A 23,217-nucleotide genomic window follows, 5' to 3' on the forward strand; every position below is an offset into this window, starting at 1 on the left:
AATAAATGTGGGTTGAAAGAATGATTTGCATTCGGTATGAAATGTGAATAAATTAGACTTTTTTTTTATATTATAATAGGTGGCTTAAAAAAATAATATTATAGTTTGTTTATAATTCATTAAAAAATATGATCTTTCTATAATTTATTTGGTAGAAATTATCCATCCCTTTGTACATTTATTTTATACTAAAGATAGATATCAAAATCTTTCCAATTTTTTTTAAAGAGTAAAACAATTTCGTTCATCATCAATGCCCATAAGCACTAACGAAATTAATGTTAAGTTTTTCAAACATTCTCTAACTTTTATTTTTCAAAATTAAAAATTAAGTTTTCTATTAAGTTGTAACATATCGATATTATTGTAATCAGAATCTCGATGTAATATTTAATGACAAATATATATCTATTAGTTTTAAATATTACTTAATCATGTATATCTTTTAAAATTATTGATAAATATTTAATTTTATTTAATAATAATACGGTTAAATACATTTATAATTTCTAAACTTTAACATAAAATTTAAATTATTTATCTAAAATTTGATATATATTGGTGTTTAAATTTTAAAAGTAAATTAATAATAAAAGAAGTAAATTAACATAATATATTATGATTCAAAGATCTTAGTCTTTTTATAAGTTTAAATAATATTTTAGACTAACATTTAAGTTAAAATATTTCAAATAACTCAACGTCAAACTAAAATATTATTTTATATGTAAACAAATTAAATTAATTAAAAATGATTATATTTATTCGTTTTAATAATTAGGAAACCAATTTATATCATAGTTTAAAACAAAAATAAATTTTAATTTGACAATAAAGTTTAAAGACTAAAAATAAATTAAAATGATAATAATATTTGTTTTTGTATTTTTATATTTATTTGACTGGATAAAATATAAGGGAAGAAAAGATGAAATGTACCTAAATAATACAACATGGAAAGGAAAAAAAGATAAAAAAAACATCTAGGAAAATAATTAACATAGCAACAAGAAATAGTGGATTCAAGTAAATTATTCAAAAAATGAATGTATGGTTACCTACTTATTAACTTTAACATCCCAAAATATAGAGTAAAGTCATATAATAGGAACATCACATTCATAATACTATAGATCAGTTCTTACAAAAGATAGAACGTACGATTATGACCGAACGGCCTTACAAAATAGCAAGGATTTAAAACTGTACAAATATACAATCCTAGACCGAACGGTTTACAAAATACTTATACCGAACGGTCCTCTAAAATAATAAAACAGCAGATGGCCGAACGGTTCTACTGTTCGATCTTAACATCTACCTCTACCAAATTTTCTTCTTCCAGCGCCTCTTCCAACAACGCTTCTCCTTCTGCTCACATCCACATGGATGATCATTGCAACAGAAGGACAACCACCAAACGTACAAAACGGACAAGACAGGAGTATGGTAAGCTTATGTAATTCAATTCAAGTATCAACATAGATTTCACACAATTCAAATAAACGAGATAGTTCATTCACTTTTACATGCAAAGCCTAATACTAGACTCTGACTGTCCGGACTGTATGAATTCTGTGTACCTACGACGTTCGTGCACCCGGGTGATGTAGTAACTGGGATACCCTCAATAGCTGCCACCCAAGGTTAGTCCGTTCCATCCAAATTAACCACAAGGACTAGGACCTCCTGTCATTCCCACACATGACTTACCCTTCTCTACGTGAGAAACGAGTAATCACGGAATATCATGATGAACCGCCAGCTTAGCATGCCCACATTCATACGTTACCAATTTCAATATACATTCATGAGCTATTCCTCCCCGGAATATTCGTTCATAACCAAAGTCAATTCATCCATATCATATTCCATCATCTTTCATTATTAAAACCTCAACTGAACCAATTTGAATAAAGATCCCTTAGGATACAGAATACCGAACGTTAATCTTCAACCCCAAACGAGATCGAACACTTGGAGTGAGACCGAGAGGTCTCCAGTTCCAAAATAGATCAAAACCGAGAGAGTTACTATAGGGGTTGAGAAAGAGACCGATTACAATAATATTTCTCAAAGACTAATAAAATCGAACGTTATTTACAAGGTGAGCCAATTTAATGAACTGACTCATGAGAGTTTAGATTGAACGCCAATAAGCCTAGGCCGAGTACTAAGACTCTAGGCCGAACACCATAGAAACTGATACTGTAGGACATCGAATAATAATAAGTGACAGAATTATATGAAGAAACCGAACCCTATAAATACTTAGCTTATTTATGACTTTAACATCAAGGAGAACGAGTACTGGTCGAAGACCGAGCACTGTAGAGACCGAATGCTATTGGTTTTGGCCGATTGCTCTTATTTAAAAATTAAATTACGAAAACGAGAACAAGCGCCTGGTGTAAGACCGAGCACCACTTAATACGAGTGCTTGGTGTAAGACCGAGCACTACTTAGTACGAGCGCTTGATGTAAGACCGAGCACTACTAAACTTATAGAAGAAAGGCTTGATAAATGAAATAAGATACCATTTAACTAGTGTTCAAGAATGAACGAAATATACAGATCCATATAGATATACTTAAGTTTATAACAGAATACCAAGGAACGAATATCCTTGGTTGAATGCTTATATACAAATATTACTAAACGAAGACGCTCGGTCCTCAACTGGAATTCCATCCAAATGAAAGAATCCAGTTCCAACCGAGTCCACAAGAAAACTGAACGGTCAAAGACCTTCAGTGACAAACATCAATTTTCATATGGAATTACATACTTAGAATTCTTTATATCAATTCATTTCTCAACATCTATCTTCATAATTTCATACATCCATATCATAGTAAATATTCATACTTCATACAGTCAAAAACATAGCAACAATCATATTCGTTCAGCAATTCAACGAGCATGCATCCATTCAAAACGAACATAAAATCAAATTATTTAAGCTTCCCTTACCTCTAACTTGACCGAACGCTTCCAGATATGGTTATTGGTTTATCTCTATAAGTCCTTCTACCCTCAACGCTCAACAATTTCCAAAACTAAACCAAGTGAAAACCAAAACACTATCAGAACCACTCATTTTAGAAGAGTGATCAACACATGAAACCAGAACTTGGTTTGCACGTCCAGGAAAACGCACGACTGAGTGAAGAGAAGAACTTACCAGCTCAGCTTCACAAACTGATTGGTTCAACCGAAAGCCCTTGAGACCGGAAGAGTGGAAATGGTGCTTGAGTGATGATCGGAGAAAGGAATGGTTAAGATTTCTTAGAGAGAAGATGAAGAAATCTAGAGAGAAGGAGGAGATTTCAGAAGGTTGAAGATGGATGGTGCATGCAGAGAAGTGGCACGAAAATTTGAAAGTTTCAGTTTTACTCCTACCGTCAAAACCGTTCGTCCAATCTGCATCACACACCTGTCTTTCACTTTCTGAATTTCAGACGTCCCGTTCGCTTACACTTGGCGTCCACTCAAATGGGGCTTTTAGTGAGTTTTAAATGGGTTCTGAGATTAACCAATAGAGAAAGTTAATTTTTATTTACATAAAAGGTTTATAATATTGAAAAAGGTATTAGTTGTATTATTTACTTATTTTGTTCAATTTATCTCTCTCATGAAGAAATGTTAAATAAAATCTCTAAATTTTAAGTTGTAATAATTGATTTTTTAAGATTTAATATAAAGTTCAGTTTTTAAAATACAATAATACATTATTTAATTTATGTCATTAGTTTATAAGAGCGTGCAGATATCTGTAGGAGTTATGTAGGCCATTGATTATTGCTTGAAACAACTCTTCACTTTGTAAGATTCTGATATGCTCTTGAGTTGATTAATTTTCTTTTTAAGTAGCTTCTGCAAACAACTGTTTTTTTTTTAAGAATATGAAACAATATTTGTTCCAAATATAAATTAAAATAAAATTATAATTTATTTGATATTCTTTTAAAATTTATTAAAAAATATATAACACCATAGAAACTACAAATGTCATTTTCAAACGTGGAAAGCAATTTCCGTCAAATGTCTTATAACTATGTAAATTAAAATCATCAATGTGTATTGTTACATTTTAAAAATTCAGAGAGTTAATTAATTTTTTGTTAAAATGAAAACTAATTAATAAATCAATAATGGGTTACCAAAAGTACTGAAACATAAATAGTGTCCGTTAGAAGCACTAAAATATAAAAAGTAATTTTAAAAGTTTGCACTTTATAAGAAGAAGCTGGTTTGCCCGAGTGGTTAAGGGGGAAGACTTAAGATCTTCTGCATATAAGTGCGCGTGGGTTCGAACCCCACAGCCAGCAAATTTTTAGTTTTCTTAAAATTAAAATTTTTTAATTTAACTTTTCAAAAATAAAATTAAAGGGTCAAACTTCACATTTTGTAAAAAGGAGCAACAAAGTAAAATGATAATTAATTTCTTTTAATTTTTACGATCAAGTTACTTTACTGCATCACTACCACTATTACGTTAAAGAAGAAGTTACAAAAATAAATTTAAGTTGAAAGAAAATTTTAAACTAAAAATGAAAAATAAAAAATAAAATTATGCATTTATCATTAGTTTCTTGACTAAAAAAATCATACATTTGAAAAAAAAAACTTTAAAACAACATAACCTCATTAAACCAAACTTAAATTAATATTGTAAACAGGCAGAAACATTAAGGAATCTCTGGTGGTCCAAAAAGCATATACAGCCACTTCATATTATTAGAAAATCCAAAGTGGAAAAGTAATTATCAATGACCACAGATACAAATATTTGAAATAAAAAAATCAGTGCAGTGCAACAATATTGTAGAAATTTTATTTAGAGGTGCATTTAGTTGTATCATAAGGTATGATATTCAATTTCTCATATTCAATTTTTATTTTCATACATGTTTTTATTAAATAAAGTGTTAGATACAAATACACTCTCATATCAAATAAAATAAAAAATAACATAAATTTATATATAAATAAGATATTTAATTGATAAATTGTCTTTTGAAGTAATATTGAAAACAAATTCGTGAAGTTACTTAATATCTACCATAAAGATTTGTGTGTATTGATTAAGTCATTATGTTTTGGTGTAATTTAAGACTAATTGATTATTCATTTATTTTGTTTGAGTTTCAGCACAAGAGTTTCAAATTTTTTCTACTATGGTCTAAATTTTCACAATGCTTTTTGTGAGAAATAGGATTTGATTTCATGATGAATATGATGAAAGAACAAAATGTAGCTGGTACTCTGACCTTTATCATAGGCTTTTGAGAAAAATCTTACCTTGAAAGTATCTATTTTCTTTATAAAATAAGGAAATCATTCTGACATACCTTTTAAACTAAAGGTAAAAATTATCTTAAGAAACTTAGTTTAATTAATAGCACCCTCTTTATTATATGAGGATTAAGGACTAAGATTGAGTGGTGTCTTCATAAAGTGTGCAATGCCAACGAAATTATTAGACAGTAATTAATTTAAAGGAGTATAAAACTGGTGAAAAAGGTTACATTCATAATGATAATGACCCTTTTTGCCTCAAGTAACCAAAATGACAACTAATGATTCTTATCATCACATGTTACCATCCAAAAGGCCTTTCTGCTTATTTTTAATCTTTTGATGAAATTTAAAAGATATATATTTTTTAAAAGGTTAAAAATTTAAATATAACTTTAAGTCTCACATTAAATAAAAATAATTAAATATTATTTAAGAAAAAAGTTTATTTTTTTTTATTTTGCTTAATAGTTTTAGATAGCTGAGGACTGAAACAAAAAATAATTTAAATATTTTTTTTCATATTATGAAATACAAATTCCAAAAATAGTATTAATATATTATATGAATTGAATTTATACTTTATTGGTATTGTATTTATTGTGTGATTACCTCAAAAAAAATCCAAGAAACATAGTAGTTTTAATGAAATCATGATTCTATTGGTGTGAGTTTATTTTTTTTACTGTTTTAAATTAAAGATAAGTTCAATATATTATATAAATTGAACTTATATAAATTGAAATTATGTCTCATTAATATTCTTCTGGATTTATCTTATGATTATCTAAAAATATTCAAAGAACATCATGTTCTTAGTAACATGATGAAGCAATATTAAGGAAGAGTTATAATTGAGCTATTTGCATTAAGACAACTGGCTTGAGAATGTTAGTCAGTTGAAACAGAGGTCTAGTGAGTGAAAAAAAATTATGGTTGATGGTGTAGTTTTAGAGAAGAGAACAAACAGCACATGCACAACTGCATTTGATTTCTTATCCTAATGTTTGTTTCTATAAAAGTTGAAAGATATTATCAAAAATTGCAATATGGCATCCCATGCTTTTCCCTCATAGCATGACATGTATTAAAATAAGTGCAAAGGAAAGACTGAAAAAAACAAAAGAACTCCTTTTTTCTGAACTATTGAAAATGATTGAAAGGGCTATCTGAAAATTTTACAATTATTTGTTTTCTTGTCGGAAGGTTAAGTAATCAAATATGATGTAGTTTTTAAATAATAAATGAAAAAAATAAAAATAAACATGAAGGTGTGAGTGAATAAAAATATGCATTAGAGCTTAATCATAGAGAGCATAGACAGAAAAGGTGTCGGTAGGAGAAAGCTATAGTGACTAGGGAATATTCGCATTCTTTGTAACCAAGTAACTTATTTTTCAGTTTCTTGTAAGAGATTCCAAAAGGTGAATAAATATTTTTTTAAGAGAATTGTTTTATTTTTTTTATTGAAGTTTATCAAAAATTGCAAATTTTTGCACCCCACTTTTCATTTCAGTGGGTACTCTTTTGATTTTAAAATTTTGAATAAAAAGGAATAAGAATTTGTTTCAAATTTGACACAAATTCAAAAGGGCACCTAGTCTTTCAAGTCTATATCTTTTGAGAAGTTAAAGAGACTTTAGATTCAACCCAATTCTGATGGAACAATGTGATAAAAAAAAAGTGTTATTTTAAAAGGAAAACAAACTTTTTATTGTAATAAATAGGAGAAAGAAGGAGAAAAATCATTGGTAAAACATTAAAGAATATGAGTTTATTTTTACTCTATAGTTGTCCACACAAACAAAATGTGAAAGAAAGTAGTAAATGATTGCATGTATGGTAAATAGAATTCATTCCTTGGGGAAAAAAAATGACAAATAACATGAATTAGAAGTGCATTTTTATCCACCACATTATTTGGCTCAGACTAAGCAAACCTAACAAATAAAAGGACTCACGAAATATATAACTATAAGATCTCACAAAACAATCTATGCAAACAAAATCACACTGTCTACTTATGATGTCTAAGGCTCTAACTTAAGCACTTTTTGGTACATCTTCATAATAGCTGCCATTAAGCCTGTGTGATGCAATTCTAGTAATAACAGCACTTTGCCTGTGATTTTTGTATCTTCTTGATGGATGGCAATGAAATCTTGGAAATGACTTTTAATTTTTTTCCAAAGTTGAAAATGATTTGCTCTAAACTAGCTGTAGTGTAGATGCTTTGGCACAGCTTTTGTTGGTTGAAGAAATCAGCCTCCCATGATGTATGTTTTTTGAGGAGAAACTAGAAAAATATGGACACAACATTGATTGATGAAACTTAAGTAACTTTTTTTCAGAATTTGGCTCATTGAGCTTTACACAATGGTGCCAACATAGCCAAATCCTACAATTGAGAATGTTATGGTCTGAAGGAAGAGGTAGATGAAGTAGTTGTGCTTCCCATGCACAAAATCATAGCAACCACATAAGAAGAGGAATGCAGCAAATCCCAGCTCCAGTAAGTTAAGTCTGTTCATGTTCAAACAACAAAACAAATCATAATTAGAGGCCTAATAATAATATCACAACTTTTAAGAGCTTTTATGTACATTTTGTACTTCTCAAGTTCTCAATAATGTAAAAAGTATGATGATTTGGCTTAGACATTCTGAATTGGCATGTGTTGGATTAATAAAGTGAGCTAATAATAATAATTGAGTAGAAAAGTGGGACATAACTTCTCCTTTATTACTACATATTTTGAGTTTATGCTAAAATTATTTGTTGATGTGGGTTTTCTGAGATCCAGACAAGGGCATGTGGTTTTCTAAATTCTTCAGTCATATTCATGTGCATGTGACAAACGTTTTGATTAGGGTGGCATGACAGAAATTTTTTTAGAATCTTTTGTTACAATGAAGAATAAATAGAAATAATAGATTACAGAGAAAAAGGAATAAGGAAAGAAGAAAAAGGAAAGAACTTCAAAAACCCTATGCTAGCAATATATATATATATATATATATATATATATATATATATATATATATATATATATATATATATATATATATATATATATATATATATATATATATATATATATATATATATATATATATACATTTCTTAAAACCTTAATAAATCCATTTCCCTCTTAATTCAATTTCCCTTTCTCTCTTTCCTCCTACTTTTTATCTGCAAGGATTCCTGCAAATGAACTCACCAATGGAGTTTCGGGGTAAATTTGGTACATTTGATAATTCTCATGTTCTCAATAACGTTACAGTAAAGGATTATCTGTCTTTGTTATTTCAAAACATATATAACAAAAAATAACAGACCACCAATAACTAGTTTTTTAAGGAGACCATGATTAACAAATTCAAAACAAACTGTTTAACTCGTAAAAAATAGGGAAAACAGCAGTCTTAAACTTTTTTCTTGTAAGATCTTGACAAGGGCATGTGGTTTTCTAAATTCTTCTGTCATATTCATGTGCATGTGACAGAAATGTTTTGATTAGGGTGGCATGGCATGATGCTGTTGATTTGAAAGTGGACTTAAAAAAGTTTCATATAAATGTTTACCTACCCAAAGAGAATCTTAACTGTTACAATGAAGAATATCTAGAAACTATTCACTAATAAGTAGGAACCTATGGAATTATTTCCTTGCAATCATTAAATTATTGGTCACACACAGTCTAGAACCCATCTGCATTATGCAAGTGTGTGTGCATGACTAATCCCAAATGCAAACATAATTATTTGCTTAGGAAAAATAAGTAAAAATAAAACTCAGAAACTGACCTTTCAACAAATTTGGATCGAGTCTTTTTGGGTGCCTTGGTGGCAACATTCTTCTTGGCAGCATCTCCTGATTTATTCTTGTTATTGGTATTGACAGAATCACCAAGTTTTTCAGTCACAACCCATTCATTAGCTCTCCCATACTCTAAGAGACCTATAAATGTTGCCTTTGTACGGTGCAAAGACATCACATTCTCAAAGAGGATCCAATAGAACAGAAGGTGAATGGACCTACCAAAGTTGCACACAATTTTTAGAACAAATTTTGAAGTCTGCAACATCAATGGCAAAAACAGATCAAAAACAAGGGCAAACCGTACCTTGGTGTTCCTACTGAATTGAGAATGGTTATGACAGAAGGAATATAAACAGCTCCCCATATGGGAACGTGAACCTCAGGGATCAAGATTGTGAGAGGAATCACAAGACAGTAGAAGAAGAAAGTGACCATGTGAGCTATGATTTTTCTAACAAAGAAGAAGCTGTATATAACGTACACTTTCTTCCAGAATCTAACTTTCTGCATAAATGTTTAAACATCAGAACACAGAAAGAAACACTTACATTGTCCCTTACATCAGAACATACAGAATAAAACAGAAAGTACTCACCTTGTTCCTTACTATCTCCATAACCATTTTGCGGAACAAATTTGCAGGACCACAAGACCATCTGTGCTGCTGGAATCTAAAGGCTCTCAAAGTACTTGGAAGCTCACTTTTTGCCTGTATAAAGTGTCATTACAAAAAGGGTACAATTACTTAGTATAAGAAAATACATATCATAATTCATATAACTCCATAATGCAAAATATTAATTGTTCATTTTGGAAGTAGATGGAACATTGATTCACCTGGAGGTCTCCGAGGTACAAAAATTTCCATCCCCTAAGACTAGCACGAACAGCAAGATCCATATCTTCCACTGTTGTTCTGTCTTTCCACCCTCCAGCTTCATTAATAGCAGCTATTCTCCAAATACCAGCAGTTCCTGCATTAAGGTCCAAAATCAGAAACTTTTCCAGTAAAAGAACATCATGCTACAACAACCTATGAATCACCTATGCTATGACCATGTACTACTGTGTAACAAATGTGTCACTGAAGTAGGTAAGGTCAACATGTTTGGAAGAGTAGAAAGAAAGAAGTTAAGCGAATTACCGTTGAATCCAAAGAAAGCATGAGTGGCTGACCCAACTTCTTGCTCTACAGTGAAATGGTAATCCAGAGACATCTCTTGCATTCTTGTCAACAAACACTCATCAGCATTCACTGTAAAAGAAAATAAAAAATTACCCAGTTAGTATAACACGTTAAGATGCAAACTTTATAGTTAAAAGGTGAAAATGATTAGATGGCTATTAACAATTTAAAAATTTGAACCAACCATTAAAAGGGTTAAAAGAAGGATTTTGACTATTGATCATACTATTTTACTTTGCTACTTAATTAACTTTTTCACATGTCACAGAATCAGGAAAAATGCAACCACAACTACAACAATAAAGCAAAAGTCAGCATTGACCCCACACTTGCACATGTCATCACAACATTCATTTTTTTTTTCTCCAAATAAATGTTGCTCAAATTAATTTAATTCGAGAATGTGATTGGAGATATAGAATTTTAATAAACCAACACTAGTTTTTGTGCTACACTAGATGAACAATATTGCCCTATTATATAATTCAACTAATATATATATATATATATATATATATATAAATTGTACCTAACTAAGATTATTATTTAATTTGATTAATGTTATAAGTTTGGGTGATGTAATAAGAGAGAAGGGGAATTTGAGAAGTGTCGGCAAGGGAGAGTAAGGTCCACTATGAGGCACATGGTACTCTTCTCACTGTTATTATTTTTTATATATATATTTTTATCTAAGCCCAAAAAATTCTGCAAAGGCACGTGGGAAGTGGGTTCGCTGGATTGGGAACTTTGAAGTTTGGATGGATACTGAAAATAACAATTTTACCCCTCTCACCATGTTCTATGTTCTTCCCCAAATGGTTGCCCCTAGAGGGATGAAAAAATAAAATGTGTCAGGCTGTGTGGGTCGCTCTATGAACCCCACAAAGAGAAAGATAAATTTAATACCATTTTTGTAACTTATTCATAGCAAGATGTTCCAAGTTTTTAACCCCATCATCAACCTTTTGTAGGATGTGGAAAGATACTACTACTCCCACAACACCAAGAGTTCATCCACTTAATTTTACCCAATTGCCCCCATTAAAACACTAATTGTCTTTCTCAAAACATCATAAGCAGAACAACACATTACAAACCAACCCTGATGTTGTTGGAAGTATGTAATCTTTTCACAATCTCACTATTATTATTATTATATTTGTGTGTGTGCATTAACTATGAAAGGTTAGATTTTTGTGAGCTGGCAGCAAGAGTGGATGAAAAAAGAGTGAAGCTTTTTATTTGTTTCTTCTTGACACTCTGTTTCACTTGTTAAGTTACTGTTCTGAATGGGGACATGATCCTGAAGGAGACAACCTTCACAGTGCTTCGCCGGTGGCCCCCACCCGTGATTGAAGGATTTGTTTTGTGAGCTAACGGGTCAACCCGAGACAAAGGGGAAAGTGAAAGTCCACATAATAAATATTAATAATTTTCTTAAATTAAAATAAACCAAATTAAATGCCACCGACACTAAAGGAGTTGTTGTGTTAATAAAGAAAAACAATGTAAAAAAGTAGTTGCAATAAGAATGAATAAGAATTGGTGATATATATATATATATATTTTTTTTTTATTTACCAAATCTCCAACGAGCTTGAACAAGAGCAATGTCGGGGTTGCCCACCAAGAAAGGAATGGAACGTCTGAGAAAATCTGGTTCTGGACGAAAATCAGCATCAAAAATTGCCACGTACTCGCAATGTTTCACATAGCTACGTTTTAGGCCTTCTTTTAGAGCACCAGCTTTGTATCCACCTCGAGTCTCTCTGATTTGGTATGTTATGTTTATCCCTTTGCTTGCCCATCTCTGGCATTCCATCTCCACCATTTGCTGCAATCACAGTCCCAAATCTTCCACACTCAATACACAGATTCAATCAATTCATACACCAAACTCCACAAATCATAAATGCATTACCAACATTATACTCCAATCAAACATCATACCAATACTAATATTATAATAATAATACTAGTAATAATGCACAAGCACAGTTACATAAATCTTTCACATAAACTGAAAAAATTGAAGAAAAAAACCAAACTGTGTAATTGTTAATAATAAATAAAACCTTGATGGCAGGGTCAGTTGAATCGTCCAGCACTTGAATCACAAGACGATCCGCGGGCCATGAGAGATTACAAGCTGCTCCAATTGACACCTTGTACACCTGATCCAATAATTAACAAACCCAATAAAATTATACATGATAGTACAAACAATAGTTTTGAAGTTAGGAAAAATCTATATACACAGGACATTGTAACAGTCAAACCCAACTAATACTCAATCATTTATATACACTGTTTTAATTATATAATTCTCCAATGTGGGATCTTGAAACGTGTATGGAGATTGCAGAAGTGAGAGAGAAAGAGGGGAGGGGAGAATCTTGCAGACCTCTTTTTCATTGAACATGGGAATCTGAACAAGGACGACGGGGAAGTTGGTGTTGCCGAGTTCCTCGTCTTCTTGGAGGGGTTCAAACCTGTAGCGTTGGTGGGGTTTCTTCCAGAAGAGTTTGACGAGGATGATGACAATGCCCATGTAGACCCTCTCCATGAAGAGCATGAGGGCCATGGCGAGGCAAATGTACACGGCCAGGTTGAGCAGCGGCACGATCAGCGGCGCCTTAATGACCTCCCAGACCATCCTCATCTGTGCCGTGACGTCGAAATTGACGCCCTGGATTGACTCCGGGATGAAGAACTTTGGCTCTGAATCAACCATTCTGGCAGGTGGGTGTGTGCTGTGAGAGAGAGTGAGAAGAAAAGTTGAAGGAGTGAAAGTTTTTGAGGATGTTTGAAGGTGTGAGCTTTTTGTATGGCGTTGAAATGGCAATAAAAATCTGCAATGCCCTTGTTGGGAATGACACTTATGTTGCAGATCTCTCTCTCCCAAACATGGAAAAAAGTTTCTCTCTGCTTTCTCTTCTGTCTCTCACAATTTGTGCCTATCAATGCTTCTCTTCTCTATAACCTTTCTATCACAGTGTTACCGACACAGGAGAATAGAGGCATTCTGGACAGAGAAAGTGAGTGAGAGAGAAACAGAGAAGAGAGAGAGAGAGAGACTGTCTGTGAGGGGCAATGGATGCAGAGATAAAGGGGTCCTTTATACATGTTTTGGTGATAGATTTTCCTTTTACACGTTTTTCTTCTTATATTACTAATTATTATTATTATTATTATTATTATTATTATTTATTTTGTCTCTCTGATCTAAATTCTGATCTCACTCTCTCTTCACTGTCACTTAATGTTGTCTTTTTGTTTAGTAGAAAATGATGTTACCTTAGCTAAAGTTATTTAAGCAGGTTTAGTGTTTAATCAGTGTTTTCTCTTACTTTGATTACTCGGGTTCCAAAGGTAATACTTTTTTTTTCTTTTTCTGATCGGAATTAAAAGTTTTTTCATTTTTAAATTATAGTACAAAACGATCTTCTCAATTAAAACCATCAAGAGAATGTTCAAATTTAATACTTACCTTTTGGTTATTTTCATCTGTGCAAGAACACCATTAACAAACAGAGGTTTTTTTGGATAAAAAATAACAATCACTTACCTGTTATCTGTTTACAGTGATTTTCTTGAATTTAAGCAAATATATTTTCTAAAATTAATGCCTTTAATTATTGAATTTTGGATACAAAAGGTGATTGGTAGTGTATTAATGTAAAAGAAGGAAACTTTTCATTTTTCTTTTTGTTATTGTTACTCAAAAATATGAATGTATTGATTATTATTTGTCTTTGCCAATACCTAAGATTATTTTTGATACATTTATTTACAAAGTTGTTTAGTAAAATTTGTACGGGGAACAATGACACACATTGCTTACATTATTAACATTACTTAAAAGATATATCTTTTACTAGAAAAGAAATTACAGAAATAATGTTTTATTTATTGATATGAGATCAGTTACAAAAACTTGTAAAGTCAAGTTTAATACTTATTATAATAATATTAAATTGAATTTTGGTAGAGTGTTGAATTGGTGTGACATTATAAGAATCACAAAATTAACATGGATACTTTATTTAAATTATTTATATATCTAAAAAATAAATAAACGATTATAGCAAGTAATAGTCGTTTATGTTTGTCGTATAATAATTTATTTAACTTTTAATATGCATTTATTATATTTAATACATTTTGTTCCATTCCATTATTGCAGTTTTGGATTTATAGTAATTAAGATTAGTATATATTTTTATTTTGAAAAGTGATCGAATTTGAGTTTTTTAATTGTATTTTTCTAAATTATGAAATGGAATATGAGCTCTTGCTGAATTATGTAAATCCACGTCATAAGCCCTGGTCACAATGGTGCATATTTTTTCACACTAATATATTCAATAAATTTTAGTTTATTCCACTAAAAAAATTAATGTTATTCCAATGAGACATTTTGTTAAAGCAATGTAAAAATTATGAGAAAATTATTATTTTTTAGGTTTAATTATACAAATGGTCTTTATTTTCTGTGATTTTTTTTCAAATAGGTCTTTAATTTTTTTTGTCTCAATAATTTAAAAAAAATTAAAACAATGTCATTAATTATGTACTAATACCATTAACGAGAGTATCACGTGTCATTAGTTTCGTAACAACACCACCGTTAATAAGTTGTTTATGTTTGTCATATCATAATTTATTTAACTTTTAATATGCATTTATTATATTTAATAACTTTTGTTCATTCCATTATTGCAGTTTTGGATTGATAGTAATTAGGATTAGTATATATTTTATTTTGAAAAATGATCGAATTTCAATTTTCTTAGTTGTTGTTTCTAAATTATGGAATAGAATGAGCTCTTACTAAGCTATATAGATCCACGTCATAAGCCCTGGCACAATTGACCCTCCAGATTTTTTTCACACTAATATATCAATAAAATTTTATTTTATTCCATAAAAAATTTAATGTCATTCCAATGTAAAAAGTGATGAGAAAATTATTTTTAAATTTTTTTTCTTATATAAGTCTTTAACTTTTGTATGTACTAACATGGGTGTTATGTGTGAGATTGCAGCTTTTTTTAATTTCATAAATACTTTTTTTTCTTAATTCTTATAAGTAAATATGTTTAAATAACATAGTTAACATTTATATAACTAACTAAATATAAATATAAATAAATTTAATATTGTTAAAAATATCAATTTCAATAAAAATATTTGTAAAGATTTATATATAAATTAAATTTTGTTTGAATTTTGAGAGGGACAAAATTGTTTAATTTTTAAGAAAATTAGGATTATATTGTGACAAAATAAAATTACAGGTATCAAATTGAGACAAAATAAAAATAAGTGAACCAAATTGAGATTAATGCAATGCCACGTGACTTGACAATGACACGTGACATTGACACTATTAATAGTAGTAAGGTGGTTAAAGTCATACTTTCATAGCTATCAAGCAAATGTCCAAACAGACGACCCAATTGAAATGATCTTGAGAAAGATAAACTTGATCGACCGAATGGTCAATTGGTTCGTGCAGTTATCGGAGTTCGACCTTCGTTTTGAATCGCATGGCTCAGTCAGAGGCCACCACTTGGCAAATTTTTTCGCTGAACTGCAGGATTAAGGCGACCATCCAAATCAAACATGAAAAATTCATGTTGACGGATTGTTTGATAAAAAGGGTGAGGAAGTAGAAATTGTGTTGGAAGGGTCCAATGGTACTAAAATAGGGCATTCCATGGGATCAAGTTTAATATACCCAACAACCATGCAAAAAATGACGCCTTGATAGCCAACCTAACCTTAGTGAATGAAATGGGAGCATGTGGAGTTGAGTAAAAGGCTGACTCCCAACTTGTTGCCATCCAAATGAAAAGAACTTTTTAAGTGAAGGATGACCAACACCTCCAATATTATCATAAAGCTACTCAGCTAATAAAAGACTTTGAAATAGTTGACATCCAATATATACCTCGAATGGAGAAACTAGAGCTGATGTATTATTTAAATTAGCAAGCGACAAAGAAAAAAGGTAGTTATCTATAGTAATAAGACAAGTGCTAACAAAGCCTATTATGGAATGCATATCTAACTCGACAACCGAGCGAGAAGACTAGAGGGATAGGATTAAATCACTGATGAAAGATCAGGATGAAGGCAATAGAATAAGTCTAACAGACACAACGAAGATTACACAATTTGCTTTCATTGAGGAAGAAGCTCGTTACATGTTAGATGAGATGCACAATGGCGTTTATGGTCTCCACATTGGACAAAGAACACTTAAAGCCTGAGCCTTGCGAGCTGGCTATTATTGACCAACTATGGAAGCATATTGCAATACATTTGTTGAGAAGTGTAAAACGTGTCAAGAACATGGCAATAATGTTAAATTTCCCCATTAGAATTGCATAGCATATCTTCCTTTGGTTTTTTATCCATGGGGAATGGACATTGTTGGATCTTTCCTGATCGAAAAGTGCAAATGTTTGCATGGTAAAACACCACACATCATTTTAGTCTCCATCATATGTTCATTAATGATAATGGCCAAGAGTTTTTCGACAAGAAGTTTGTGAAGTTCTACAAAACTTAGGCATACTTGTTCGATGAAACATGCTCAAACGAACCATCAAGCAGAGGTCATGAATAAGATTACAGTGATTAAGCTTAAACGAAACTTAGGATTAGCCAAAGAAGCATGGGTGGATGAGTTGCCTAAAGTTCTCTAAGCCTATCGATGTTCATCGCACGGTACCACTGGAGAGACTTCATTCAACCTAATGTATGATATTAACGTGATGCTACCCGTGGAGGACGGTGAACCTTCTCTTAGAAGTTTGGTATAAAATATGAGACTTAGCAACAAACAAATAAAAGCGGAGTTTAAGAGCATAAAAGAATGAAGGGAAGTAGGAGTCATCCGGGGAAGAAGATGTAGGAGAATGATAGCAAGGAGCTACAACAACAAATTCAAGCCGTGAAGTTTCAACAAAGAAGACCTAGTTTGGAGGAAGACAAACAAAGCTCAAAAGAAATTAACATATGGCAAGCTTACACTGAATTGGGAAGTACCCTTCAGGAAGACTTGAAGAATGTAGCTTAACTTTTTGAATACTTGAATGACAAGAATGTGCCCAACACTTGAATGCTTCTCATTTAAAGTTTTATTTCAATAAAGAATTGTAATCTTTGATTGGCATATTGTTTCTTTCTACTATCATTCTCTCTTAAGGAGGATTTTGGTTGGAGAGGTTTAAATAAGGTGTCCGAAGCAAGCAATAAAATTATATTAAAGTCATTATGTGTAGATTGTGCGTGCTAACTCTAAACAGCTACAGGCGAGTTCTAAAATGAAACCCTACTAAAATAAGGTTTAAACGAATGGTTAAAGACGAGTTTTAAGGATTGAACAACTATCAGTTAATGAACAGTTTGTTAAAGAACCCTAGCCAAATGGTTTAATTGTAAACGGTTAAGGAAGAGTTTTGTTAAAAAACCCTACCGAACAACCAATGAAGAGTTATGGAAACAGAACCCCTACCAAACGCATTATTCGTAACAACTTAAAAAATGGTTAAGGGAAGTTCTAAAGAACCATTACCATGTGTAACCTTGAATTCTTTATTATTGAATGTAAAATATTAAGGGCAAGTTCCAAATAACTTTTATCGTGTAATGCAGTCATTAAGCTCTGCCGTTCGGGTAGATTAAAAGTAATAACATGAACCAGGTAATCAACAATAAAAATCAAAAGAAGAAAGAATCAGTCGAATTATCATGAAATAAATTTCATTGAAATAAATGGAGTATAGTCTTTACAAAAGATCGACATACCTATATTATTAATAGAAGGCAAGAAAAACTTGTCCCAGACAAAAAATATTCAAAATCCTAAGAGTTAGGAGCATTTTGAGCAGCGTAAGTGATAGCAACATTTGCGATGACAACATCAAGTTCCTCATTCCCTTCAGTCGATGCTTCATGAAGGAACATCAACCTTCCATCATAAAAGTCTTTCGTCATGTCGAGGTTACCTTCGTCATGTTGAAGTTACTTTCGTCTATGGGATGTTGTAAAAATTGGCCGCCTAAGCAAGTGCCTTCTTGAAATCCAAGTTCATGTTGGTCAATTATAGCTTGACCATTGTCTTATAGTTCAACCACCAAGGTAGTGTTATGCTTAGTTAGGTCCTCAATTGTCTTCCTGCCCTTTTGACAATCGAGTAATAGATCGTCAACTTCACGTTGCAGTCAACGGTTGGCCTCGGTCAAGCGCTTCTAAGCCACCTTAGAGTCCGCTAGCTAAGCATCTAAGCTTTCTTAGGTTTGCTAGCAGTTGGAGTGAGTGATGATGACGACCTTCAATTTATAATCCAACTCAGCACTCGCCATTAATGCTTGCTCCAAGTCCAACAGAGCTCTAGAGAACTTTTTCTTCAACCGCTCAGCCTATACTCTAATAACCATAGACACTATAATGCTCAATAATACCACTTGAACGTTAAGTTCCCCAAGGGCATCAACCATTTCTTGTTCGATGATACCCTTGAGCATGTTCTTCTTAGCTCTGGACAGGTTGAAAGATACATTTTCACCTAATTACAGTTTAGTGTAAAAAATATCCTCAGCCAAAGGCCATGATGTTCTATCCTTCGTCCGATGACTCTTTTGGTGGGAGGATAAGGACTTTTCTCCTTGTTAGTGAGACTTCATATTTTCTTTGCCTTTCTTCTTTTTCACTTGTCGATCGAGGGAAAAGATTATACATATAAGAGTAACTTAAAGATCGATCAATTGGACGTTTAGACTTGACCCCTTAGTCGAAAGAAATACAAAATAAATAATATTAATATTTGTACAAAAATTATAATTTTTTTATTCTACTAAAAACCAAATATGTCAATCCTTGTTGTCTTTAACCATACCTAATAATTAAAAATTAAGACCTATAAATGGACCTACTTGGATCTTGAAGTAAAGGTAGTGGTAATGACAAGTGGTAATAGCCACAATGATAATATCAGAGCGTAAAAGTGAGTAATGTTTAATGGCGACAATAGATTGAAATGTCACACTAATAATGGGAACCAACATCTGAAATTGCAAACCAGAAGTAGCAACAATGATAACATTAACATTAAGGGCTATCGATTGGTGACAACAACAACGAGCACAATTTGAGAATTACTCTTAATCACACACCATTGTCTTCTCCTAAGTCTTCTTACCAATCGTTTTTCCATCATCTTTCAGTCACTTTAGTACTACTGAGTTGGAGATACTTATAGAAGACACTCAAACACTTAAGTAAGTGTTTGGTTAACGTGCAATTCTAGTACATGCCTTATCTAAATATTTTATTTATAATTTCTTTAATTATTTTTTTACCTTTTGGAAAGGTATAATTATGATTCAATGGCATCCAAACCTTACTTAAGGGTTAAATTACATATCACATCCTTAATTTTATCATTCATCTAATCTTTCCATCCCCGATAAGTTAATCAAATCATTAAATAATAATTTTATCGATCGACATTGTATTGGCAGTCACAAGATTGTCTTAGGTTATACAAGAAAAATTCGAAGGGTGAAGATGAACAAACATGCAAAGGAGAATAAAGAACATTAAAATTGTTGCATATTCTAAAATCACTATATAAAAACAATATTTGAATTTGAATTTTCATCTTACTCTACTACGACAATTTCATACGAAACAAATATTGTAGGAAAGCTGCAACAATGATTTAAAAGTAATCGATATAATATAATGGATACAATAATAATAAAAAGTAATCATTATCGTTTAATTGGAAAAAATTTTAAAAATATCATTAATCACTGGTTGATGAATGTTATAGAGAAACCATCATCATTATTTAAGATCGTCAATTGAATATTTTAAATATAGAAGAACCATCATCATTAGATTGTTGAATATTTTAAACCTGTTATAAACTATGTATTATTTATGTTTGTTTCCAATGTGTAACTTATTTAATATTTTTATTACCACTTATATTTTTTATTATTCTTTATTCCTTGTTTTTTATTATTTTCTTTTAGTTTCAGAAAGACAATTTTTTCTTTTATCTCATGTATGTAGGCTCTCACCATTTCTTCATGGTCTATGAATTTACGTACGTGTCATATACCCTATATTCATGCCTTTGCTTCTATCATTTATTTCCTTTCATTTTTAATTCATGCATTTACTTTCATTATAATACACGCATTTAAATCTCATACAATCATTTACTGCCTTTAAATCCATACATTTACTTTCCAATGCCTTTGTCCCAACTCTACAAAACGTCCTTCACCCTATTCCAAATCCCTTATTTAAGACAAGTAACTTATCTCAATAAAGATAAAGCCAAAATATATGGTTGTCACTCCTTTCACTTTTAGTTCTGATAAACTCTATATAAAGTGATTCATAACTTTAAGATTGTGCTTCGTTAAAAAAAAAAAATACATCTTTCTTAAATTTGTCTTATTTAACTTGACACAATTTAAAAATTTAAAAGTTTTTAAAAAACGGATTAAAAAAAAGTTTCGGGTATGGGTTAAGAATCACTATCGAACATTCCTTTACATTTTTCTCATAATCATTTTATGTTATCTTAAATATTTTTAGTCAAATTCTTTTATGTTATTGAAGTTTGAATTCCAAATGGTGTAGACTAATACTTGTGAAAGATATTATGATACTCAAATTATTAATAAATTGTATAGAGGTAGAAAAAATTCAAATATATTACAAAATAAGCTAATAACCAATACAAAATAGGAAAAGTTATAACACTCTCTTCCATATTAAAATACAATTATCAAATATTAACAATGTAAAATTAAGTAATGAAAACTTATTAATAGTGAAAACTTAAGTCAGTTTAAGTTTAAAATCTCTATCGAATAACCTATGTTCAATTCTCTAATTCAAATGTTAAATCAGTTAAACTTAATATATAATAATTTTCCTTATTAGAAGTTATCTTGATGAGTATGGATAGTCAAAATCCAATAAAGGAATTCTTAAAATTTGAACTTAAAGAAGGGAAAATGCTTTATTTGTATAAATTAAGATTGATGTAATATATATTTTTCAAAATATATTAAAATATGAATAATTTCATTATTCTATTATTATTGTTTAATTTTAACAAAACTTAACTTACATAACAACGTGATATTCAGTAAATATTCTACCAATGTAAATATATATATCGAATTAAGAGTAATAAAAGAATTGTGAGATCGATAAGTGTCGGTGATAAGCTTTATAATTGGTAACAGTTGGATGTTGTTACCAATTATGTGGTTAAATATTTATATGAAACGGAATCAAATAAAACTTTCTTAACTTCACTCACGTACACATGCTTATCTGTCATTACAGTAAATGTCTGACAGAACATACGACTTTATTCTCGTTTTCGTTTTTCTTACTCTGCCACCACAATCAATTTGGTTTTTAAATACAACAACAATAATGTTTCAGTTTTATACCATACATTTACTTTTCTTACTTCATGGTTGTTGGGATCCCTCTCCATTACTCTAACAGTGTGAAGATATCATAGTTTTTCAGAACAAGTTTTTCGGAGACAAAATTTTAGGTCTATCAGTGTGAACGAAATGTGGAGAAAAAATGAATGCATAATCACTCCGCATGTGATGCCATAGGAGAGGCATCAGAGTGAGTGACTGTGTGTCACATTTGGTCAAAATTCAAGCATGACATATATGACATACGTGTAACACAAGGAGGAAAATTAGAAGTAGAGCTGTCAAAACAGGTCATTAGACTCCATTCCGTCCGGTTCATCACGAGTTGTTCATTTAGTGAGTCAACTTAACCCGACTCATTTATTAGAATCCGGCCCGACCCACCACGGGTTGGTGGATAAATGGATTGCTTCACTTAATTACAATTTTTTTTTTAAAAAAAAGATACAAACTTTATATAATTTAAATCTAAACAAATTTTACTCCAACATGGGTGTTTAATTAATTTTGAAAATAAGAAACTTAAATAATTTTTTCAAGTAAAAACAAAATAATAAATATTTTTTTATAAAATTAAAATTAAAATTTAATAAAATAAAATTAGGTAGGTGGGTTGGTGAGTCACGGGTTCAACCCGCATGAACCGGGTTTAAATCTGACCCGCATAAAAAAAATACAATTTTTTCAATTTTAGCCCGCCTCAAACCCTTGGTGGGCCAGGTTGACCCGCGAGTTGTGACCCATTTTGACAGCTATAATTAGAAGTTTTATATAAAGTTATTTTATAATATATAACTTGATAAAAAAATTATTTTAAAAATTGATTTTTTAATATTAATATAGATTTAAAAGTTCACTTTTTTAACATGGTATTAAAGTTATACATTAAAATTTATTCTAACGAGATTTTTTATTTATTTGGTCTATTATATCATTTGTTATACAGATATTTGTTGTTTGTTGGATATATTGTTTTATTCGATGTTAGACTATTATCAGATTATCTATTAATGTCTAGTAGATATATTTTTCAACATAAGTGATACTTACATCAATTATAAATAAAACCAATTTATAATATATAAATGGATATTATCTTTTTCTAACAACTTATTTTTGTAAAATTGAATTTGTTTTAAATTTATTTTTGTAAAATTGAATTTGTCTTAAATTTGTTTTAATAAACTTATTTTGATTTTTTAATGGTTGATCTATGATATATGATATAAGAGTCTTTTAATATAATCCTACGTAAAAGGTGGTGTGCTGAAAAATACAGCGGATGATCTTGCCGCAATTTACTCCGTACATGAAAGTTGAAATTGTTAATAGTTCTCACAAGTGAGTGTAGCAGAACGGAAAGACCTCTAATTAGCTTAAAGTCAAAGGTATTTGGTTCCCTGTTA

At 30.8% G+C, this 23,217-nt stretch overlaps 1 protein-coding gene and 1 non-coding gene across 2 annotated transcripts; one reads left to right on the forward strand and one right to left on the reverse strand.

Moving 5' to 3' along the window:
- Positions 1 to 4,249: 4,249 nt before the first annotated feature.
- On the forward strand, positions 4,250 to 4,332 carry TRNAL-UAA (transfer RNA leucine (anticodon UAA)). Its single transcript has one exon. It is a non-coding gene; the product is annotated as a tRNA-Leu (tRNA).
- A 2,808-nt stretch (positions 4,333 to 7,140) lies between these two features.
- Positions 7,141 to 13,417, reverse strand: LOC108340574 (glucomannan 4-beta-mannosyltransferase 2). Its single transcript, XM_017578045.2, has 9 exons — positions 12,715 to 13,417; positions 12,386 to 12,484; positions 11,892 to 12,144; positions 10,269 to 10,379; positions 9,962 to 10,098; positions 9,720 to 9,833; positions 9,429 to 9,628; positions 9,109 to 9,339; positions 7,141 to 7,825 (listed from the first exon to the last, which is right to left on the reverse strand). Exons 1-9 carry the CDS (start codon positions 13,042 to 13,044, stop codon positions 7,672 to 7,674), a joined length of 1,629 nt encoding a protein of 542 aa, XP_017433534.1. The 5' UTR covers positions 13,045 to 13,417; the 3' UTR covers positions 7,141 to 7,671.
- Between the last annotated feature and the right edge of the window lie 9,800 nt (positions 13,418 to 23,217).

This window comes from Vigna angularis, chromosome 5 (genome assembly GCF_016808095.1).
Source record: "Vigna angularis cultivar LongXiaoDou No.4 chromosome 5, ASM1680809v1, whole genome shotgun sequence".
Lineage (NCBI taxonomy): Eukaryota > Viridiplantae > Streptophyta > Magnoliopsida > Fabales > Fabaceae > Vigna > Vigna angularis.